The following is a 19723-nucleotide window of genomic DNA, read 5'->3' on the forward strand; positions in this document are numbered from 1 at the left end:
GATTTGTGTGTAAAACAGCTTCCAGGATACAAAAATTTCAAGATATGAAAGCCAAGCTGGAACAAAAATTTCTTGCTTTCCCCCATTTTTTTTTTTTAATCTCATATCAGTGATTATAAAAAAAAACAAAACATGTCTGATTAAATAACGGATAATACAGATTAACCATACTAAAAACAGCAATTTCTTAGTTTTGTAAATATTATGTTTCTAAGAATTTACAATTGGTTGGTGGATTTAATTAAATATTTAATTATTAGAATTTAGAAATTATACTCCTAAGGTTCCTGATAATTTAATTATCGTTATAATTTGTGTAAACTTACTTCCGACTAAGTCCAAAAATTTGAAACCTTAAAATGCAGAAGCGCCCCCACCCCCTCTTTTTTTTCCTGCCAAAACATATCAACTTTTACACCTGACGGAGGTCAGAAGTTACATAAACCGAAACCTTCTGCAGATACTACTCGGGATAAGAACGATTGTCTGATTAATCTTAATAATACAAAACATTCATACTTCATCTCAAAAGTTCAGAATTAGAAATGTTAACTTTGTTGTGAAGGTTAAGATTTCAAGCAATTCGTAAGTTGGCAGGGGAGATAACTTTTGTTTCATGAAAGGATGACTTCCTGTCTAAGCCTACACACCGCCCATATGCCGACTCAGTGTCTTTCTCTGTTTATAGTCAAATACTTTCTAACTTCTGGCAAATCAGTTCCTTCACTTTTATTGTTCTTCAGTATTTATATTGTGGAACGATTTATTGAAATTAAATATAAGAAAAAGACATTGAAAAATATACAATAAAAATAAACATAATTGTACACATAAAATAACACAATTAATCTTTATTTGCACTTTTGATAACATTTTTAAAAAGGTATTTATTTTATTTGAAATTTTATAAGAACTATATTTATGAAATTAGAAAAATAAGTTTTCAACAAAATAAAATATGCATCAAGTGCGCTTGAAAGCCAAATCACAACGCAATATTAGGAGACTAAAAGACAATGTTTTACTTGTTTGAAATTTATAACATAAATATATTTCAGAGCTAAACTCCATCTTCCGTATGTTGTTTCCTTTCCTTTTTGGTCCTGGATATGACCTAAAACTATATCCAGTGGTGAGGCTCCAGCTTGCGGGCCTTGGGGAGTGTGGAGCCACCCTTTAATTGCCATTGCTCCCAGGTCCATTCTGACCCGGAGTGGTAGTACCTGTTACCTGTTAGGGTCCCAACTATGGGTTAAATAGAATCTGACTTAAAAAAAAATATACTCCATTAAAAATCGTTCCTCAAAATAACTAGATTCGGCATTAAATAACCTGAAAAAGGTTGATATGCCGTAAAACAAAAACAACCAACCAACCATGTTGTAAAGGTGAGGAAAGTTAAACTCCGAAATATCTTTATGTTATAAATTTCAAACAAGTAAAATATTTGTTTATTTTCCTAATGTTAAGTTGTCATTTGGCTTTCAAGTGCACTTGATACGTATTTTATTCACATTAAATCAACGTTTCTATATGGAACTCACACCCTTGACGTTATTCTCACGTTGCCTATGCACTGTCATAACATTTCCAAACAAAATCGCTGAGATACAATGCGCGGCTCTTTACAAACAGGAGTTTCTTTCTCCAACTTTACAACATGGCAAGAAAGAAGAAAAGAAAAAAAAAGAAAAAGCTCCTGGATATGACCTTAAACTATATCCGATAGTGAGGCCCCAGCTTGTGGGCTTTGGGGAGTGTAGAGCCATCCTTTAATTGCCATTGCTCCCAGGTCCACTCTAACCCGGAGTAGTAGTACCTCTTAGAGTTCCAAATATGGGTTAAATAGAAACCAACTTAAAAAAACAAATACACTTTATTAAAAAATTGTTCTTTAAAATCACTGGATTCGGCATTAAATTACCTGAAAAGGGTTGATATGCCGCAAAACAAACAAAAAAAACAAGCAAACAAACAAAAAAAAAAAAGAACGAAAACAATATTCTGAGAATAGAGTTTAGCTCTGAAATATATTTATGTTATAAATTTTAAAGAAGTAAAATATTTGTTTAGTTTTCTAATATTGCGTTGTGATTTGGCTTTCATGCGCACTTGATATGTATTTTATTTCATTCAAATTAAATTAATTAATTAAAATAAGACAGAAAAATTGTTCAACAGAAGATCGGAAAAACATAATAAAAAAAACAGTAAATGCACAGGGGAGATATAGACATGAGAGAAAAAAGTAAAGGAACTCATTTGCCTTGTCACTGTTTCTGGTAGTGCTACACTGGAAGTTAGGAGGTACTGATTATAACCCTTTTCTCTTAATTTTGTCTTAGTTGAAATTGTTTTGAAAAAAGTTTTTTGTGTTTACTTCCCCCCCCCTCCACACACACACATGGGGGGGGCATGATCTCCCAAATTGTGAAATTTATCCTTGCAATCGGTTACATACATCCCTATGTTACGTTTTTGTTCTTTTGTAGATCTTATTGGTCAATCTCCGTGAAGAACCAGTTCTGTTTTTGTCTGGGGATGATCTCTCAACTGGCACAGTCACCTATTCCATTCGAGAGAAAGAAAAATCGCAAGCATGCGTCATTCATGGAATTGCATCCAAAGTTGCTAGCCTCAACGAGATTTCTATACGAAAAGAGGTAAAGGCTATGTAGCACGTCTGGAGAAATTGACATTTTTTTTTTTTGTTGTTTTGAATCTCACCTCATCACCAATTTGTTTTTGCATCTGGAGAAACTGACATTTTTTTAAAAAATTTGGAATCTTACCTCATCACCAATTTGTTTTAGCATTTGAACAAATTGACAATTTAAAAAAAAAATTTAATTTCGCTTTGTCACCAATTTGTTTTTGCATGAGCACTAAATTTCTGCACTAGTTGTTTTATGATATGTTTTTTTTTTTATACTTAGACACAAATATTTAGAAACTAGCAGGTCACCCGGCATTACCTGATCATAAAATATGCTTAAATATGATATTTTAATTAATGCAGATTTTGTATTCATTATTATATACCTAATTTTCTATTGATTATTATATTGTACCCAATATATAGCAGTGAGTTCAAAAGTTAAAAAAATAGACTCGAGTGCCATCAGATAGAATCGAAACTAAAACATTTAGCTCTCCAGTGGTATTTACAACCATCTCAGCTAAAGAACACATGAATATAAAAACTTTACAAATTAATGCAGCTAAACGTATAAATGTATATTTGGGCATGGGTAGAGAATACATATTAAATCGACTTACGTCTGCCAAGTTCCAGTTTTTCAACTTTGATCCCTTATCAACTCTTTTTTTCCGACTAAAAACCAAATCGAATTTGTTCAACAGATGTAAATATTCCACATGTCAAGTTTCAAGTCTGTAGGTCAAAAATGACAGAGTAGTTTGTTTGAACCCATTCTTCAGACAGACAAGGTCACTCTTATCTATATACCTATAAAGTTTAGTTTTTTCTTGCTCTGACATTAATATTAAAAACCTACGTTTTCTATTTAAAAATGATTACAACAAACTTAATATACTCAGTCACATATATGCAAGCGATTTTATGAAGGTTAACTAATTTGCATATTGCTTTGAAAAGCGAGTGGTTTCTTATTAGATCATTGGTTTCATTTAACTATCACACTTAATTCTTTTTATGCATAGTTTCTACATTGTGCATAATTGCATAAAATTTAGGATAAAAGCGTTCTAGCACATTGACATGTTTTATATATATATATATATATATATATATATATATTTATATAAAAGTGACTTTGTGTTGTAAAACGTTTCCATCAAACTCCTCTCTGAATATTTGGTCTGCAGACTTAATACTTGATATGGTGGGTATGTGGACTTCAAGAACACTTTTAATTTGGTTTTTAGTCAGTAGAAATAGCTGCTAAGGGGTCAAAATTACAAAAAATAAAAAAAATAGTTGACTTTGCAATTTCTAAGCATGTATACATATACATTTTTAGCTTTAAATCGCTTAATTTTTAACTTTTATCCATCTCGCGATAGCTCAAATATTAACAATAAAGGCTGAAGCGCTAAATATTTTGGTTTTGATTCCAGCTGATAGCACCAAAGCCATTTTATTTTTCAACTTTTAAAATCATCACTATATATATATAGTTGGTACAATATCATAATCCTAAGAGAACTTGCTCTATAATAATAAATACGAAATTTGCATGAATTAAAATATATTTAAGCATATTTTACAACCGGGCAATATCGGGTATATATACAGATGAAACAATGTTAAGATGAACAAATTAAATTGATTCAATTTACAATTTAACTATCATGTTGATTTAAACAATGGTTTATGTTTAGTAGCATCCTATAGTTTGGGTTTCCCTGTTTTATTGTGATCATGTTATCTGTCAAAAGCAGACAAATCTTAATTGTCTGTATTTTTGAGATGAGGTGTTTTCATTTATTGAGATTGTCGAACTGGGGAACCGTTTGTAAGGAGTTTACAGTTACCCAAAGGTGCTGAGTTCAATCCTGAACGAAGGCAGTGAAAAGTAACATTCAAAACAGAGAATCAGCAACTATGTCCCAGAGCCGAGCTGGAGTCCGAACACGGTACCCCCCGTAATAATAATAAAGGGTTGGGTTCGAGACTCCTTACAAACGGTTCTCCTGTTCGATACAAAACACCTGATGAAGGCCGGAGGGCAAAACGGCCGAAACGTTGTGACTATAACAACCAAGATGAGGAAGTCAGTCCGACAATCTCAATAAATGAACAGACAAATCTTGCCGCATTTTCTCACTAGGAGCGGCTTGGCCTGCGGGACAAGATCAAAGTGTAGTATCTGTTCTTCAGATGCTGCACTTCAATTTCTTGTTCTCTGTCAGTGGAGGAGAACTCCTTTACGATTGGGACAATTTTTATTTTTGTTCCTTTTCTCCATGTTAAAAAACGACCCTGGTGTCTAACTCTGGTCCCGTGGGGAGGCATTGTAAATAGGAACAATGTCTCTTTGAAAGGGAGATAATTTTAGGCTGCAAAAGAGTTATATCCCTTTAATCATAAATATTATAGATGGATAAATTATTTGCATCGACATAAAACAAATAAAATTAATTCTCTGAATGATATACCCCGCATGTATTTCTGCATAACTGAAAGCAAGTTAAAACATATTTTTTGTGTTAAAATTGAATATGCGCAAATTTGGGTGCAATTTAAATTTCATTTAAATGTAAGGTACCTATATCCAACTAAGTTAAAAATCATAGTAGTGTTACGGCTGTTACGCACGGTGACATATGTTCAGTTGTCCAATCAGTATCCTGTAATTTGTCCACTTTTAACACATTTTTAATACTCCTTAAAAGGAAAAACTCCTTAAAAGGAAAAATTAGGTTATGCTTACATTAAGCCTTAATTCTTACGTGGATAAATATTATCTTCGTTTACTCCACAACTAACCCTAGTGCAGGGCATTGGTCACTAACCCTAAATCTGAGACATATTTAACCCCAAGTCATTTCAATGTATATTTGATTGCACATATTTAAAAAAAAAAAAAAAAAGGTCTTTATGGCATACATACCTATTATGGAATGAAGATGATATCTACCAAATATCATATAAAGTATTCAAGTATTTTTTTTTATTGAAGAAAAGTAGTTTTGGCAGCCATTGGCGATCTTTTGTTAATCGAATTGAGTTGTTTGCCCTTGAATTGAGTTGTCTGCCCTTGAATCTAAATATATCTCAAACAAATATGGTGACGAGCTGCTCTCCCATCTGGCAAAGCTTAAATTTTGATTTTCTTAAATGAAAAAAAAACCTACTTGATCAATCTATGATTTTTGGAATATAATATTTTCATTCCATGACGGTTATCTACATTATAAATGTTTTTCTGTATTTCCTGTATATTGTTGTTTTTTTTTTTTTTTAATTATGTGTAATTTGTAATAAGCACCATCTTTTCTAATAGATCACATAATAGCTGACATTTGAAACATTACCATTAATAGAAAACTCGTTTAGTATAAAAGCTAACAAAAGACTTGCCTCGTATAAAATTGAACAGATGAAGTGACGGATGGCTTATCTAACAGTCAACAGATAATCTGTTACATGTCTAGTTTAGTAGAACATGTCACAGAAGTCTTGTATCATATTTGCAGGTAATGAGTTACTTTTCTAATATAACAGTTGACAGATGACTTGTGTAGAATAACTCTAGGAAAGTTAGGACGAATTCTACATAGAAAAGCAATCATTTGTCTGTCTCTCTCTATTTCTGTCACTTTCTTTCACATTCCTATGTCTAATAAGCTTAGATATTAATGCACATCATATTTGTCTTTTAAGTCTCTGTCTGTCTGTCTGTCTCTCTATTTCTCTCACTCTTTCACTTTATATTCTTGTTTTGTTATCAGGTTCTTAACCATGCCGCCATGGAGGAGAGCTGTAAGTTCTGCTTTTACAACAGTTTATCAAATGCACAAAAGGAACCTCACATGTACCGCGTTTTGTGTGAAGATTTCCTTCTGACTTCGGAAGAGATCTACCATCAGCTTCAGTTTGAATATAACCATCTCAAGTAAGGCCAATGTTTTCTTTTTATTCTTATGCTTTTACATAGTAGTTACCAATTATCAAGACCCGGAGACCACTCGAGGATAAGGGTTAATGAGTGTACAGTAGTTGATAGGAAAATGTCGTAGTAATCGTTAGTAGTGGAAATTTGGTAAATTGGATTACTTAGGGGGATGGCTCATCAAGAATTTGTTCACATTGAACTTGAAGACGACAATATTGTAGTCAAATGGAAAGCAGGAAAACAGTTCCTCAGGCATGCATCTAAGAAAGCAGCTTTGTTCATGGAATTTACGTTTAGGTTTAAGCACACATAAAGAGTGGGGGAAATTATTGATAGTGGTTTCAGAAAGACGAGTGTTTTACATGAAAGTCAGGCCAGGGGCACCCAAGATTGGAGCTCAGATGAGCACTTGCCATTAAAATAATGATAAATCAGAAAGACGCTCTCAACGTCTCTTCTGTGGGAAAGAGGTTGCAGGGAAGTGAAAAGTGCATATGTTCGCAAGTTGAAATAAACATTTTGCATTTCAACTTGCCAACATATTTCTGTATGCATTATTCATTCATCCAAACAAAGATTTTACTCATTTTTAACCATCCTTAGTGTATGGTAACTATTTCCTATTAATTTTAGTGTTATGTAACCAGTAGTTTAAGAGTTTATTGGTTAAATATTTACAAACATACATACATACATACATGATGATATCTGAATCTTTTCAGATGATCGGCGTCACATTGAGTTCTCTGAATCTCGTCATCCATGCCATTTCAGATGACTCTGCACGCCTGCCGCAGATTTGCACATCTTGAATCAGATGTGACATACAAATTGAGCAGTTTCCATCGAGTTGACTTCCTCTGGAGGTTGAAGGGTATTCCTATGAACAATCCCATGTCTTCTCAAACCAGCAGTTGACTTGCAAACTTTGCTGCATGTTAAACAGATCGTTTGGTTCAGACTAATAGGTGCAAAGTTGATCTGAACAGGAGTTTTGTGCGACTTAAGGTGGTTGACGTAGCCAGCTTTTGACAAAAGCACTCGTTCACAAGTGTCGCATTTCCAACTCTGTGTGTCATGGTTAAGACCGTCAATTGAACCTTTGTGAAGCTCTTGTTTCAGATTGCTGTGAACCTGCTTTCTTTTCTCTAGAACATCATAACTTTCATGTACAAGCTTTCGCTACTTCGGCCTTTGCAGAGTAAGTTCTTCCCCTGTTTCGATGTCGATTTGTAAGACTTTCAAATTATTCTTTGTAGAGTCCCTGAACCTCTTCTTAGGCTTGTGTTGAAGGCGCTTGTCATTTTCCAGCTCCTCATAAAAAAATTTGTTTTGGCAGCCTACAATCTTTCATTCGAACCAGGTGGCCCACCCAACACATGTGAGATCTGATTACAAGGGTCTCAACATACATGCACATATATTACACACACACACACACACACACACACACACACACACACACACACACACACACACACACACACACACACAACTCATTAACTTATCATCTGCAATCTATATAAACTTTATTCATTGAAATATTTCCAATCTTTTTCACTATTTTACTAATATGAAATCAAATGAACATTGGCTTTTTTTTTTCTTTTTATAAACAACTTTCGATGAATTATAATTTAATTGAGCAGAGAAGTTTTAAAAACAATTATTCTAACTCCTGTAATGCAAGGCTATTAAATAATCAATTCAGACTTCTTCAATGTCTGCTAATAAATTCCCGTTGTGTTTACAAGAACTCTAGAAATATTCACAAACATTCTGTTTTTCCTATTGCTGTAAAAATTATAACTCTTATTATAAAGAAAAAAAAATCCAATTGCGAATATTAAATGTAGTTGAGAATCTTGAATATTATTCAGAATGATGGCAAGCTATTCCTGTGAATTAAATAAGAGTTCTGTTCAAAATGCTGTACATATTCCTGAGTTCAGCAAAAAAGATTCAAGTTCGACAGGAAAAATCTGGAAGAGGGTTAAAGGTTACATCCACCGAAGCACTAAGAAAAGCATTCAAGATGAGAACAGTAGCCTGAATAATCCAAATAATACTACTAAAAAAAATGTTTTTTTGTACTTTTTTTTCTCTTTGAAGCTTACAAATCGATTATGGTAATTTTTGTTTTCAAGCTGACAAAATACATTGTTTTATGAATTATATTAAATTTTTTTTTAAACTGACAAAGTATATTGCTTTGTCAGTTATGCTAATTTTTTTTGAGATGAAAATATTTAATTTTCAAACCTTTTTTGAAAAAAGGTTAGCCAGCAAATTTATACAAAATTTCATTTTTTTAGACAAGAAAAAACAATTACGTTGTATTTTGATGTCATAATAATGAAGCACAATAAAATATAAAATGGCACAGGAAAAATGGAACATGTAAAAAATGGCACAAGCAAATAGAAAGGAAAATCTTTGACATATAGATTCCTGATTTTGATTACACATATCTGAAGCAGGTCGGAAGTTCTATCAGCCGAAACATTGGAAAAATAACATTCAAGATGAGAACAAGGGCGTCAATATTCCAAAGATTCCCTATGAATAGTCGTGTGGCAGTTGTGACTAAAAACTCTTTCTTCTTTTCATTAGTATTTAGTTGAACCAATGATCTGGTGTCAGCTAGAAAACTACTGCTCTGTCTTTTTCAACATTCTCTAGCGGCATCGTTGGTGTGCATGACTAACTATTTCAGTGTAGATCGAAAATACATTGTTTCCTTTAAACATCCCACTGTGCCAATGCTTTGATGTTAGGCAAAAGACTTCTGGTTTACTACAGGGTGGAACGATAAAGTTATCGTCCTAAAGAACACAAAACTACAGCTTTATTTTAAAACTTTTATTGAAAAAAAAAATCAATTCAGGTAACTTGATTATGCAGTAGAGCTGATGTCTACTCAATGTAGCCACCTTCAGCCTCAATCACCTCCTCGATATGGATCCGGAACTGCAAGCATATCTTTTCCACAAGCGCAGCATGAGCTTGGTAAATACTTGGTGGATAGTGGCGAGCAGGCTGGCTTTGGTGTTGTGGGAGGTCATGTTGGTGATGTTCTTGACATATGGCCAAACAAAGTAATCTAGCGGGTTCAAATCAGGAAAGGAGGGGGCCAGTGAGAGAAGGGTAGCTTTGGTGTTGTGGGAGGTCATGTTGGTGATGTTCTTGACATATGGCCAAACAAAGTAATCTAGTGGGTTCAAATCAGGGAAGGAGGGGGCCAGTGAGAGAAGGGTACAATGTCATAACAGTACTTCTGAAACCAAGCCTGGGTCTCTTTGAACTTGTGAGCCGGCATCAAGTCCTGTTGCACACCTAGGGTCTGCCAGCAGCCACCTGATAGCACCAGGGAATCCCCACACTCTTCAGCACATCCAAGTACACTTTGGTATTGATTTTCAAGTCGACTTTGAAGATGTGAGGTGGCATGATGTGGCTCTCACTTGAAACTACACCAAAGACTATAACCATGGCTGGAAACTTTGTTTTCATCAGCCTGGGCACATCCCTGTTATTCATGGCAATCCTGCAATGCATTTTGAGGTTGCTAGCAATGATCCTGTTGTCAAAACTTGGATTGGTAGAGAGCATGAGTTGTACAGCGGTGCATCTCCAGTCTCGCTTGTTGAACATTGTGTCATTTTCAGACATGATAGAAGGCTCCTATCGCTCTATACACAACTGGCCAACTAGTAGATAGTCTGAAACAATAAAACAAAACAGGTTTTCATCAAGCGGAAATGGAATCATGTCATCTTTTCTAGGTAACAATTTTATCATTCTACTCTGTAAACGAGTTGTTTCTTTTATCTCAGTTGAGAGAGGTTCCTGACTTTTTGCTAAATAACACGTCTACTGAACACTAGATTACTTTTTAGTTATGAACATATTTTGATTTTTCCAACTAGTTGTAAAGAATGGTTTTAATTAGCTCACATTTCAACTTTAATTTTAGCACTGGTATAAGCAGAAAAAAAGAGAAAAAAATTTAAAGAGAGAATCTATCTATCTATCTGTCTGTCTGTGCGTGCTCCTCGTCTGCACCACTGTGACTCTCTCTCTTTCTCAAGACTTCCCTGCCATCAGCTGCCTCACATCTTCAGGATCCCAGCTGATGTGATGTGCAATTTTCTGGATCTACATGGTCTTAGGTCATCCTATGCTCATGTGCCCATGCCGTAGAGTCCACAGCAATACATTTGCTTTCTCCTCTGGCATTGACCAGCAAATCGTAGATGTCACTCCCTGATGATAACAAATATGGCAGATAGGTTGCGATAAAGTTGTTGCTTCATGGGATGATCTTGCCACTTTTCGTAGCTTATGGGTGTACGTGCCATCTAGTTTTCTTTCCAATCTTTTGGTGAGTGTCCAAGTTGTACCTATTTACTATGCTTCCCCACGGGACAAGAGTTAGACACCAGGGTCGTTTTTTAACGTGGAGAAAAGGTACAAAAATAAAAATTGTCTCAGTCGTGAAGGATTTCTCCTTCACTGAAAGAGAACAAGAAATGGAAGTGCAGCATCTGAAGAACAGATGGTATTTATTTGCTCCCCCACCGAGCAAATTAGGCACAAGGCCGATTTTTAAAGTGAGGAGTGAAGGGGAAATGGGGACCAACTCCCCAGGAAGTAGGGGAGCTGGATAGTGACAATTGGTATGAAGGGTTGCCCCTACATTGACCAAGGTCTTATATGTGGGGTCGTCCCCACATAGGGTCTTTGCTTGCAGTATCTGCCGGAAAAGATACTACACTTTGAGATATTAAATCCTTTATTCATGTTAAAAATACATTGAAAATGAACAAAAAACTTAGGCACATGGCCAACTCAAAAGGGGGGATTGTGGGTGTCGTTGGTCATCCTTGTCACTCCAGAACTAAACAAAATCAAAAGTTTCTCCAAGCTAGTATCTTTCACCATAATACCACATTCACCCTTTCATACTGGGGGACATCCTACTTAACTCCCAATTTTTTTAAAACATTTTTTATTGACGTGTAAAAACAAAACAAGATAACAATAAAAATGATACAATAATTCATTTGTGTCGAGGGTGGGGAAAAAAAAAAAAAAAAGTGTGGGGGGGGGTAGTAGAACCCTCCCAACCCCGTCTAGTTGATAGACTGCCCGTTCCACTAGGTTTGTAAAAGGAACCTGGCTTCTGCGGGCCAGTCTCTAAGTGGGGATACCCTCTAGATGGGGGTGAATGGAGAAAAGAAAAGAAAATTTTGTGGGTAAGGAATGGGGGTTAGTTTGTATTTCTTTCTCTCCAAGATGAGTGAAATTTAGAGGAGGGGGTGCAAACAAAAATTGTAAGAAAGAGGGGGTGGGGATCTTGGAGGCTTCCTAATCAGGGAGGGATGGAACACGCACTCAGCTAGCTGAGAGGCTATTTGTTAAATTTTACTTCACGACTTTGATCTTGTCCCGAAGACCAAGAAACAACTTTGTTGTAGCATTGTTACCAAAAATAATAATTGTCCCAGTATAGAGGGTTTCCCCTCCATTGACTGGTACAAATTATCTTAAGTGCAGCATCTGCCGGAACAGATGGTATTTATTTGCTCCCCCACTGAGCAAATTAGGCACAAGGCCGTTTTTAATGTGAGGTAAAAACCAGCTCCCCTAAAAGGGGTCACTCTGGTTACCAAAAATAATAATTGTCCCAGTATAGAGGGTTTCCCCTCCATTGACTGGTACAAATTATCTTAAGTGCAGTATCTGCCGGAACAGATGGTATTTATTTGCTCCCCCACTGAGCAAATTAGGCACAAGGCCGTTTTTAATGTGAGGTAAAAACCAGCTCCCCTAAAAGTAGGCAAAAAGGGGGCACTCTGGTTACCAAAAATAATAATTGTCCCAGTATAGAGGGTTTCCCCTCCATTGACTGGTACAAATTATCTTAAGTGCAGCATCTGCCAGAACAGATGGTATTTATTTGCTCCCCCACTGAGCAAATTAGGCACAAGGCCGTTTTTAATGTGAGGTAAAAACCAGCTCCCCTAAAAGGGGTCACTCTGGTTACCAAAAATAATAATTGTCCCAGTATAGAGGGTTTCCCCTCCATTGACTGGTACAAATTATCTTAAGTGCAGCATCTGCCGGAACAGATGGTATTTATTTGCTCCCCCACCGAGCAAATTAGGCACAAGGCCGATTTTTAATGTGAGGAATGAAGGGAGGGGGAAGGGAAAAAGGGGACCAGCTCCCGAGAGGTGGGAAATGGGAGCTGGTTAAAGGTCAGGCATGTGGGGTTGCCCCCACATCTGGTCTTTGCTAGTCAAAGCTTGCAGTATCTGCCGGAACAGATGGTATTTATTTGCTCCCCCACCGAGCAAATTAGGCACAAGGCCAATTTTTAATGTGAGGAGTGAAGGGAGGGGGGAGGGAAAAAGGGGACCAGCTCCCGAGAGGTGGGAAATGGGAGCTGGTTAAAGGTCAGGCATGTGGGGTTGCCCCCACATCTGGTCTTTGCTAGTCATAGCTAGTCATAGCTTGCAGCATCTGCCGGAACAGATGGTATTTATTTGCTCCCCCACTGAGCAAATTAGGCACAAGGCCGTTTTTAATGTGAGGTAAAAACCAGCTCCCCTAAAAGGGGTCACTCTGGTTACCAAAAATAATAATTGTCCCAGTATAGAGGGTTTCCCCTCCATTGACTGGTACAAATTATCTTAAGTGCAGTATCTGCCGGAACAGATGGTATTTATTTGCTCCCCCACCGAGCAAATTAGGCACAAGGCCGATTTTTAATGTGAGGAATGAAGGGAGGGGAAGGGAAAGGGGGGACCAGCTCCCGAGAGGTGGGAAATGGGAGCTGGTTAAAGGTCAGGCATGTGGGGTTGCCCCCACATCTGGTCTTTGCTAGTCATAGCTAGTCATAGCTTGCAGTATCTGCCGGAACAGATACTACACTTTGATCCCGGCCCGGAGGCCAAGAAACAACTTTGTTGTAGCATTGTAAACAAGGACAGACCCCACCACTGCTCTGAAGAACTGCCTTTTCACTTTGTCAGTTAACCTTGAAGTCCTTACTAACCGCAGCTTATTCAATGCATCCCATGCTTTTGAAATGCAAATTTTGATATCTCTCTCTGTGGAACATAGGTTCCACGAAAGAAAGAAGCAAAATGAAAAGAGAAGGAAAAGCAAAAGCATTAATCTTATGTTTGCTTTATCTTTACTATTTTTTTTTTTTTTGTTGTAGCTATAAACGAATGTGTTTCCCTTTGCATGGAGCACCAAATGAAAAACAGTTTGATGAGTTCCTTGATATGATGAAGGTAAGATTTTTACATTCTTGTTTCAACTGCATAACTTTTACCTTGTTTAATGCTAGAGTTGGGATGATTAATCGGAATCAGGAAGAAGAAAAATTGGAATTTTTGGGGGTATCGGTATCACAAAATTTTAATTAATTTCTGATTCTAAAAACGATTCTTCTCATTTTAAAAAAATTTTGTTTGAAACCTAATTTTCCATTGCTGGTACGAAAGATAAGTAGATAAATATCTGCTGATTTGAAAATATCAGCAAAACTGAAAATTACAGATCATGATGACGAATTTAAGTAAAAATTACACAGAAAAAAAAATGCCTTAGTAAAATAACACAGGTTAAAATTGCATAAGTAAAAAATATATATAAAATGTATATATATATATAAAAATTATGTATAAATTATACGAACAAGTGAGGCATGCATGGTTCCCCCGTGAGTGCACAGTGAACAAGGCATAAAAAAATGACTAAGTTCAGCATGCCCCCCCCCCCCACTGCTCTCAATTTAGACCCAAAAGTCCCCAGAGGATGTCAAATCCTGGTGAAAATGAACAAACAATGCAGTTTTAGGCCTTAACATATGTAAATTTGAGTTTTTCACCATGCAAAAACAGAGAAATGACTAAGTCCATCATTTGCCCCTGCCCCCCCCATTTAGTCCCCAAAGTTCCCAAGGCTTTAACATATTTAAATTTGAGTTCAGCACCATGCAAAACTGCTAAATAGACGCACACAGAAAATTTTGGACAAATATGGTAAAATAGTTGCAAAAATGGAGTGTTTTTATTAGCCCTAAAAGAGCCCCTGGGGCACACCCAGGAGTTATCGCGAAGTATAGACACACAAAATTATATAGAAATAAGTTAGTTACAACTTTTCAGAAAGTTTTATAAAAAATCCAAGGCATCAATTTTTTTTAATAAGCACAAAAGTGTCAATTGTAGCCATTTTAACCTGAAAAGCACCCCAAGGAGGACTACCGGAGTTTTCCCAGAAAATCCGTTCTGTTACTTTTTTTTACTCATATCATGTTTAATGTTTGTGTAAAATTAAAAAAATTCCATGGTGTAGTCATTGAGAAAAGTGCGGACGGACAGATAAACATGAATTTACAGTCAAAAAAGCAAACTATACAGAAACATCTTATGTCAGATGTTTTAACTAAAACTTGCATTTGTTTTATTAATGTGTCTCCACTTAAGGATAAGGATTAATAAGATGGAAGGATTTTCAGCTGAAAACTAAAGAATATTATGAGAGGATTGAAGCTAATAAATGGAATGTACAAACTTGAATTACTTATGAGCACAGTTTATGGCAAGGATTTGTTAACATTGGATTGTTTTATGGAAATCGACCCAGACAGGGCAAGAAACCACTTGATGTAAGAATCTAAAAAAAAAATATTATTTCAAAGTTAAAAATTGGCCAATGATAAATTTTAAATGGTTATATTCTGACCCAGAAAACAAAAATTATTCCCTCTTAATTAGAAATATCATTCATGGAATGTGAGAACTAAAGGACAAAATAAGGAAAGCAAGGCTACCAAAAGTAAACCAAAGATCCACTATCTACTCTGCTTAAAGATGACAATGTTGTAATTTTCAGAGAAATAGCCCAATGTTAATATGTCCCACGGATGTAAAATTCTTGGAAAGAAACTCTGTTCATGGAAATTCTATTTTATGTAAGGCACACTGGGAAAAAAAATTTCTTGCACTGGTGATAGAAGACGAGTTCATGCTATGAATGTCTTAGAAGATACATCCAACTTTTTATTACATACAAGAGTCATTCCCAATATAAAGCCTGCTATTTTTTTTAACTCAAAACGTTGAAGAGCTTTGAAGACGCAAGTGATACTCTTGAAACGAGAAATCTTTTTTTGCTGCAGAATTTATTTTTGTACTTAGTCGCCAACATTCTCAATGCTTTTTGTTAGGAATTCAGTTGAGCATCTCTGCTTCTGATGCACGGGTTGATTTCTTTGAGTTTCACACTCTCCTTATCTACAACAGAGGGATGAAACTTTCAAGTCATGAATACATGAATTCAATCATCATAACAATGCAATTTGCAATCCCCACTGATCCATTCAGGCGGAATAAAAAAAAACTAAGAGCCATTACTTTTGGAACACCATTTGTTGTTGATAAATGAATAAATTAATGACCTATTTTCTGTTTTGACCCCCAGGGGCACATTGGTGATGGGAAATCCAAGGTTCAGGTACACACGCTATTTATCTGCAGCAACGGTCAAGAACGAAGCACGTTAGCAATGGTTATGAGTGGCCTTCTTTACGGACATGTTTATGGATTTCCTCTTGAGGCAAAGTAAGTGTATCTTATCTATTTCAGTATGATGAATTTTTAGGCTTCCAATAATTTATTCCTAGTGCTGTTTTTATTTGGCATTTTTTTTTTTTAATGTGTCATATGTTTTCATAATTTACTACCTTGCTCTGCTCATATATTGAGCACTATTGAAGTAAATAATGAAAATCAGTACATAAAATATTATATCTCGTTATAACATTTAATGTGGATACATGAAATGATTATATATACTGTGTGTGCAAAATCAAGACTTCAAGACAAGGTGTTAATGGCAACAAAAAGTGTATTTCATTTTATGTTACAATTATTTCAATGTCTAGTTCGACAATTTCAAGCATTATATCATTTGAAAATTTTCAAAAACCAGCATTTTTCAGACTTTATGAATAAACACACTTTAGGCAATGTAGCATTTTTTGAATAGAAAGAAAAAAAGGTGTGGGGGGTCCATTATTCATAAAGTCTGAAGAAATGCTGATTTTTGAAAATTTTCAAATGATATAATGCTTGAAATTGTCGAACTAGACATTGAAACAATTGTAACGTAAAATGAAATACACTTTTTGTTGCCATCAACACATTGTCTTGAAGTCTTGATTTTGCACACACAGTATATTAATGCTCAATTATGAAATGTGATAATTTTGTAGCTTAATCCTTAAGTCAACGATTTTGACTTAAAACCTATTGGTATATGAAAATTTACTGAATTACACGAACTCAGTATATTACATATAAGTCTCTCTCTCTCTCTCTCTCTCTCTCTCTCTCTCTCTCTCTCTCTCTCTCTATATATATATATATATATATATATATATATATATATATATATGAATAATAAAAGATTAAAAATCTGACAATATGATTGAAAAATGGAGGGAGAAAACCTAAATGCTCAACATATTTCAATATATTAATATATATCTTACACTTTTTTCAGAGTGAAGCAGTTAAAAGTGATTCATGACAAGAGGGTACACTATTACAGAAGTGTATATGCTATATACAGCATAATCATATTGACACAGCAGTTCTCATTAGATCATGAAAGTTAAGCAACATTGAGCCTGGCTAGTACCAGATGGGTGACCAATTTGGGAATTCCAGGCACTGTATTTGCTCTCTACTTATTTTGGCATTGTTTCCAGTTGTCTTAAACCTCCACTTGCCACTGGTATTCAAGAATGTCGACTGAGGAGAGGTGTGGCTGAGGATTGTGCAACTCTTGCCACAAAAAAAAAAACACTTATAAACACCCTTACAGTGGGTATCCTTAGTCTGTCAAGCCTGAAGGAAGCTACAATATGCTATATATATTCGAATTTACAATATATTCAACAGCCTGTGAAAGATTTTAAACTAATGATATAGTGATAGTTTAAAAGCAATTAAATTTTGACATAAATGAAAGGGTTAACGTATGGAATACGATTAATAACAATAAAACAAAGTAATTAAACAACATAAAAACACGCTTAAAATGTTCATAAGCTCAGATTTTCAACTTTTATTTGTTTTTCCTTTTCATTTTTTTTTCTTTTTGTCTTTTTATTCAGTTCTTCACCGTACAGAAACTCAAGGAAGTCAAACATTGAATTTGGTGACTTCAACGTCATTAAAATGTTGATCTCGCAGCTCTCAGATGGACTAATTGTAAAGCACCAAGTAAGTCATTAGCAATCCCTACAAACGTCTATGTAATGCTAGAATTCTGGGTTGATTGATTACTTGTTTGCACACTGAGTGTTTTAGCTGCGTGTTGTTGTTGTTATTTTTTAGCATAATTCTATTTTGCAATATTGCTTTACTTCAAGTGCTCAGCTGAGCTTCAATCTATGGTCTCCCTCGCCAAACTTTCACAAAAAACACTCGTCTAGCAAAAACCACTATCAATAATTTCCCACACTCTTTATCTGTTCCTAAACCTAAACGTAGATTCCATGAACAAAGTTTCTTTCTCAGAACTGCACACCTGTGGAACTCTCTTCTGTTTGCCTGCTTTACAGCTGACTACAATCTGATTGCCTTCAAGTCCAACATAAACAAGTTCTTGATGAACCATCCCCCTGAGTAATACAATTTACAAAATTCCCACTACTTATGTTTACTACGCTACCCATTAACCTTTAACCTCGAGTGGCCTCCGGGCCTTGATAAGTGGTGATTCCTATGTAAAAAAAAAAAAAAAAAAAAAAATTTGTGTTCTATTGTTCCTTTGCTTAGAAGGAACGACTTGATTTTCTACAAATTGCAACCTATTTATAAATTGTAAGTGAAAAGGCAAATTTTAACTACCATATACAGTCACATTTAAAAAGTGCAATCATTAGATAATCTTACACAATAATAATAATATATAGATGACTAGCATGGATACCCATCGAACAGTAGTCAAAATACAACAAACTATCAACCCTCATCTCAAAAATTCAGATTCACTCCATAAAATATACTGAATCTCTTTGAATTCCTGAACCTAACTTTTTGTCTTCGTCTTCAAGCTTTTACAATTCAAGGCACGATGGGTTGGCATTTGTTTTCCTGATATCTTTCTGTTAAGAATTCTTCCTAGAATGATATTGGATTCTCATGAAAGGAACCACATGAAAGTTACCAATGTCCATAAATGAATGACCGAGATTTGAACTTTGCACACCCAGGTTGTTAACCGTCACTTTCCATTTTGGCAGAAAGGATGAATAAAGCTAGAAGGAATGAATGAAGACAGGAACGGAATGGTTAAAAGTAGCAACAGCAACATAAGGAGAGTAAGAGAATGAGTTCAATAAATAAATGATGTGAATAAAAAGGAAAAGAATAAAGGGAGACTAAAAAGATGATATAAATAAATAATGCAAATAAAGAAGAAAGTGAAGGGAATGGAAGAAGAATAGGAGGGAAGGAGTATAAATATTAAGAAAAGAAAAAAAAAACCCAAAGTAGATAGATATGCACCGTTTTTGCCAACTGGCATATTGCTGTGTCTTTCTAGAGCGGAAGAAGATTTCTATTTCCGGATAACTTGTGCACGCGTGCCCATCTATTTATAGAATAAAAGTCGTTACGTTCAAATGTGTAAATATATTAAATTTTTTTTTTTTTTTAAATAAAATCCTAGCTTTATCTACTGTAATAGAGAAAATAATTCCTGGCATTTTGTTTTTTTATCGCTAGTTTACTTTGTAGCATGGCTGAGCAGTGTTTCGCTTGTTTCAATAGTAGTCGCGAAGGGGGGAGTGACGAATAAGACAGGAAAGTAGAGACAAATAAATACGTATACATAAATAAAACAAGAAAAACAAGTTTAAACAAGGTAACATGAAAAACATTTGTTAGGATGTATAATCTCTAAATAATGTTAAAACCCATGAACCTGTGCTTATGGCAGAATATGTTATGATACTAATTGGAAATGACAAATGATTATTTTATTCAGCAGCATTGAAAACAATCATAATCTACCTTTTCCGTATA

General features: G+C 35.2%; 1 protein-coding gene across 2 annotated transcripts in view; it reads left to right on the top strand.

Annotated features, from left to right (window-relative positions):
• The window catches only part of LOC145254837 (paladin-like), a 187788-nt gene that overhangs the window by 111966 nt on the left and 56099 nt on the right, over positions 1 to 19723 (top strand). For both annotated transcript variants that reach the window (XM_080113675.1, XM_080113676.1), the window contains exons 5-9: positions 2493 to 2663; positions 6439 to 6602; positions 13834 to 13909; positions 16107 to 16246; positions 17806 to 17914. In XM_080113675.1, coding sequence (XP_079969801.1) covers positions 2493 to 2663; positions 6439 to 6602; positions 13834 to 13909; positions 16107 to 16246; positions 17806 to 17914 — 660 coding nt within the window. The remainder of the gene's footprint in view (positions 1 to 2492; positions 2664 to 6438; positions 6603 to 13833; positions 13910 to 16106; positions 16247 to 17805; positions 17915 to 19723) is intronic.

Source organism: Euprymna scolopes, chromosome 30 (genome assembly GCF_053919585.1).
Source record: "Euprymna scolopes isolate OS-2025 chromosome 30, ASM5391958v1, whole genome shotgun sequence".
NCBI lineage: Eukaryota > Metazoa > Mollusca > Cephalopoda > Sepiida > Sepiolidae > Euprymna > Euprymna scolopes.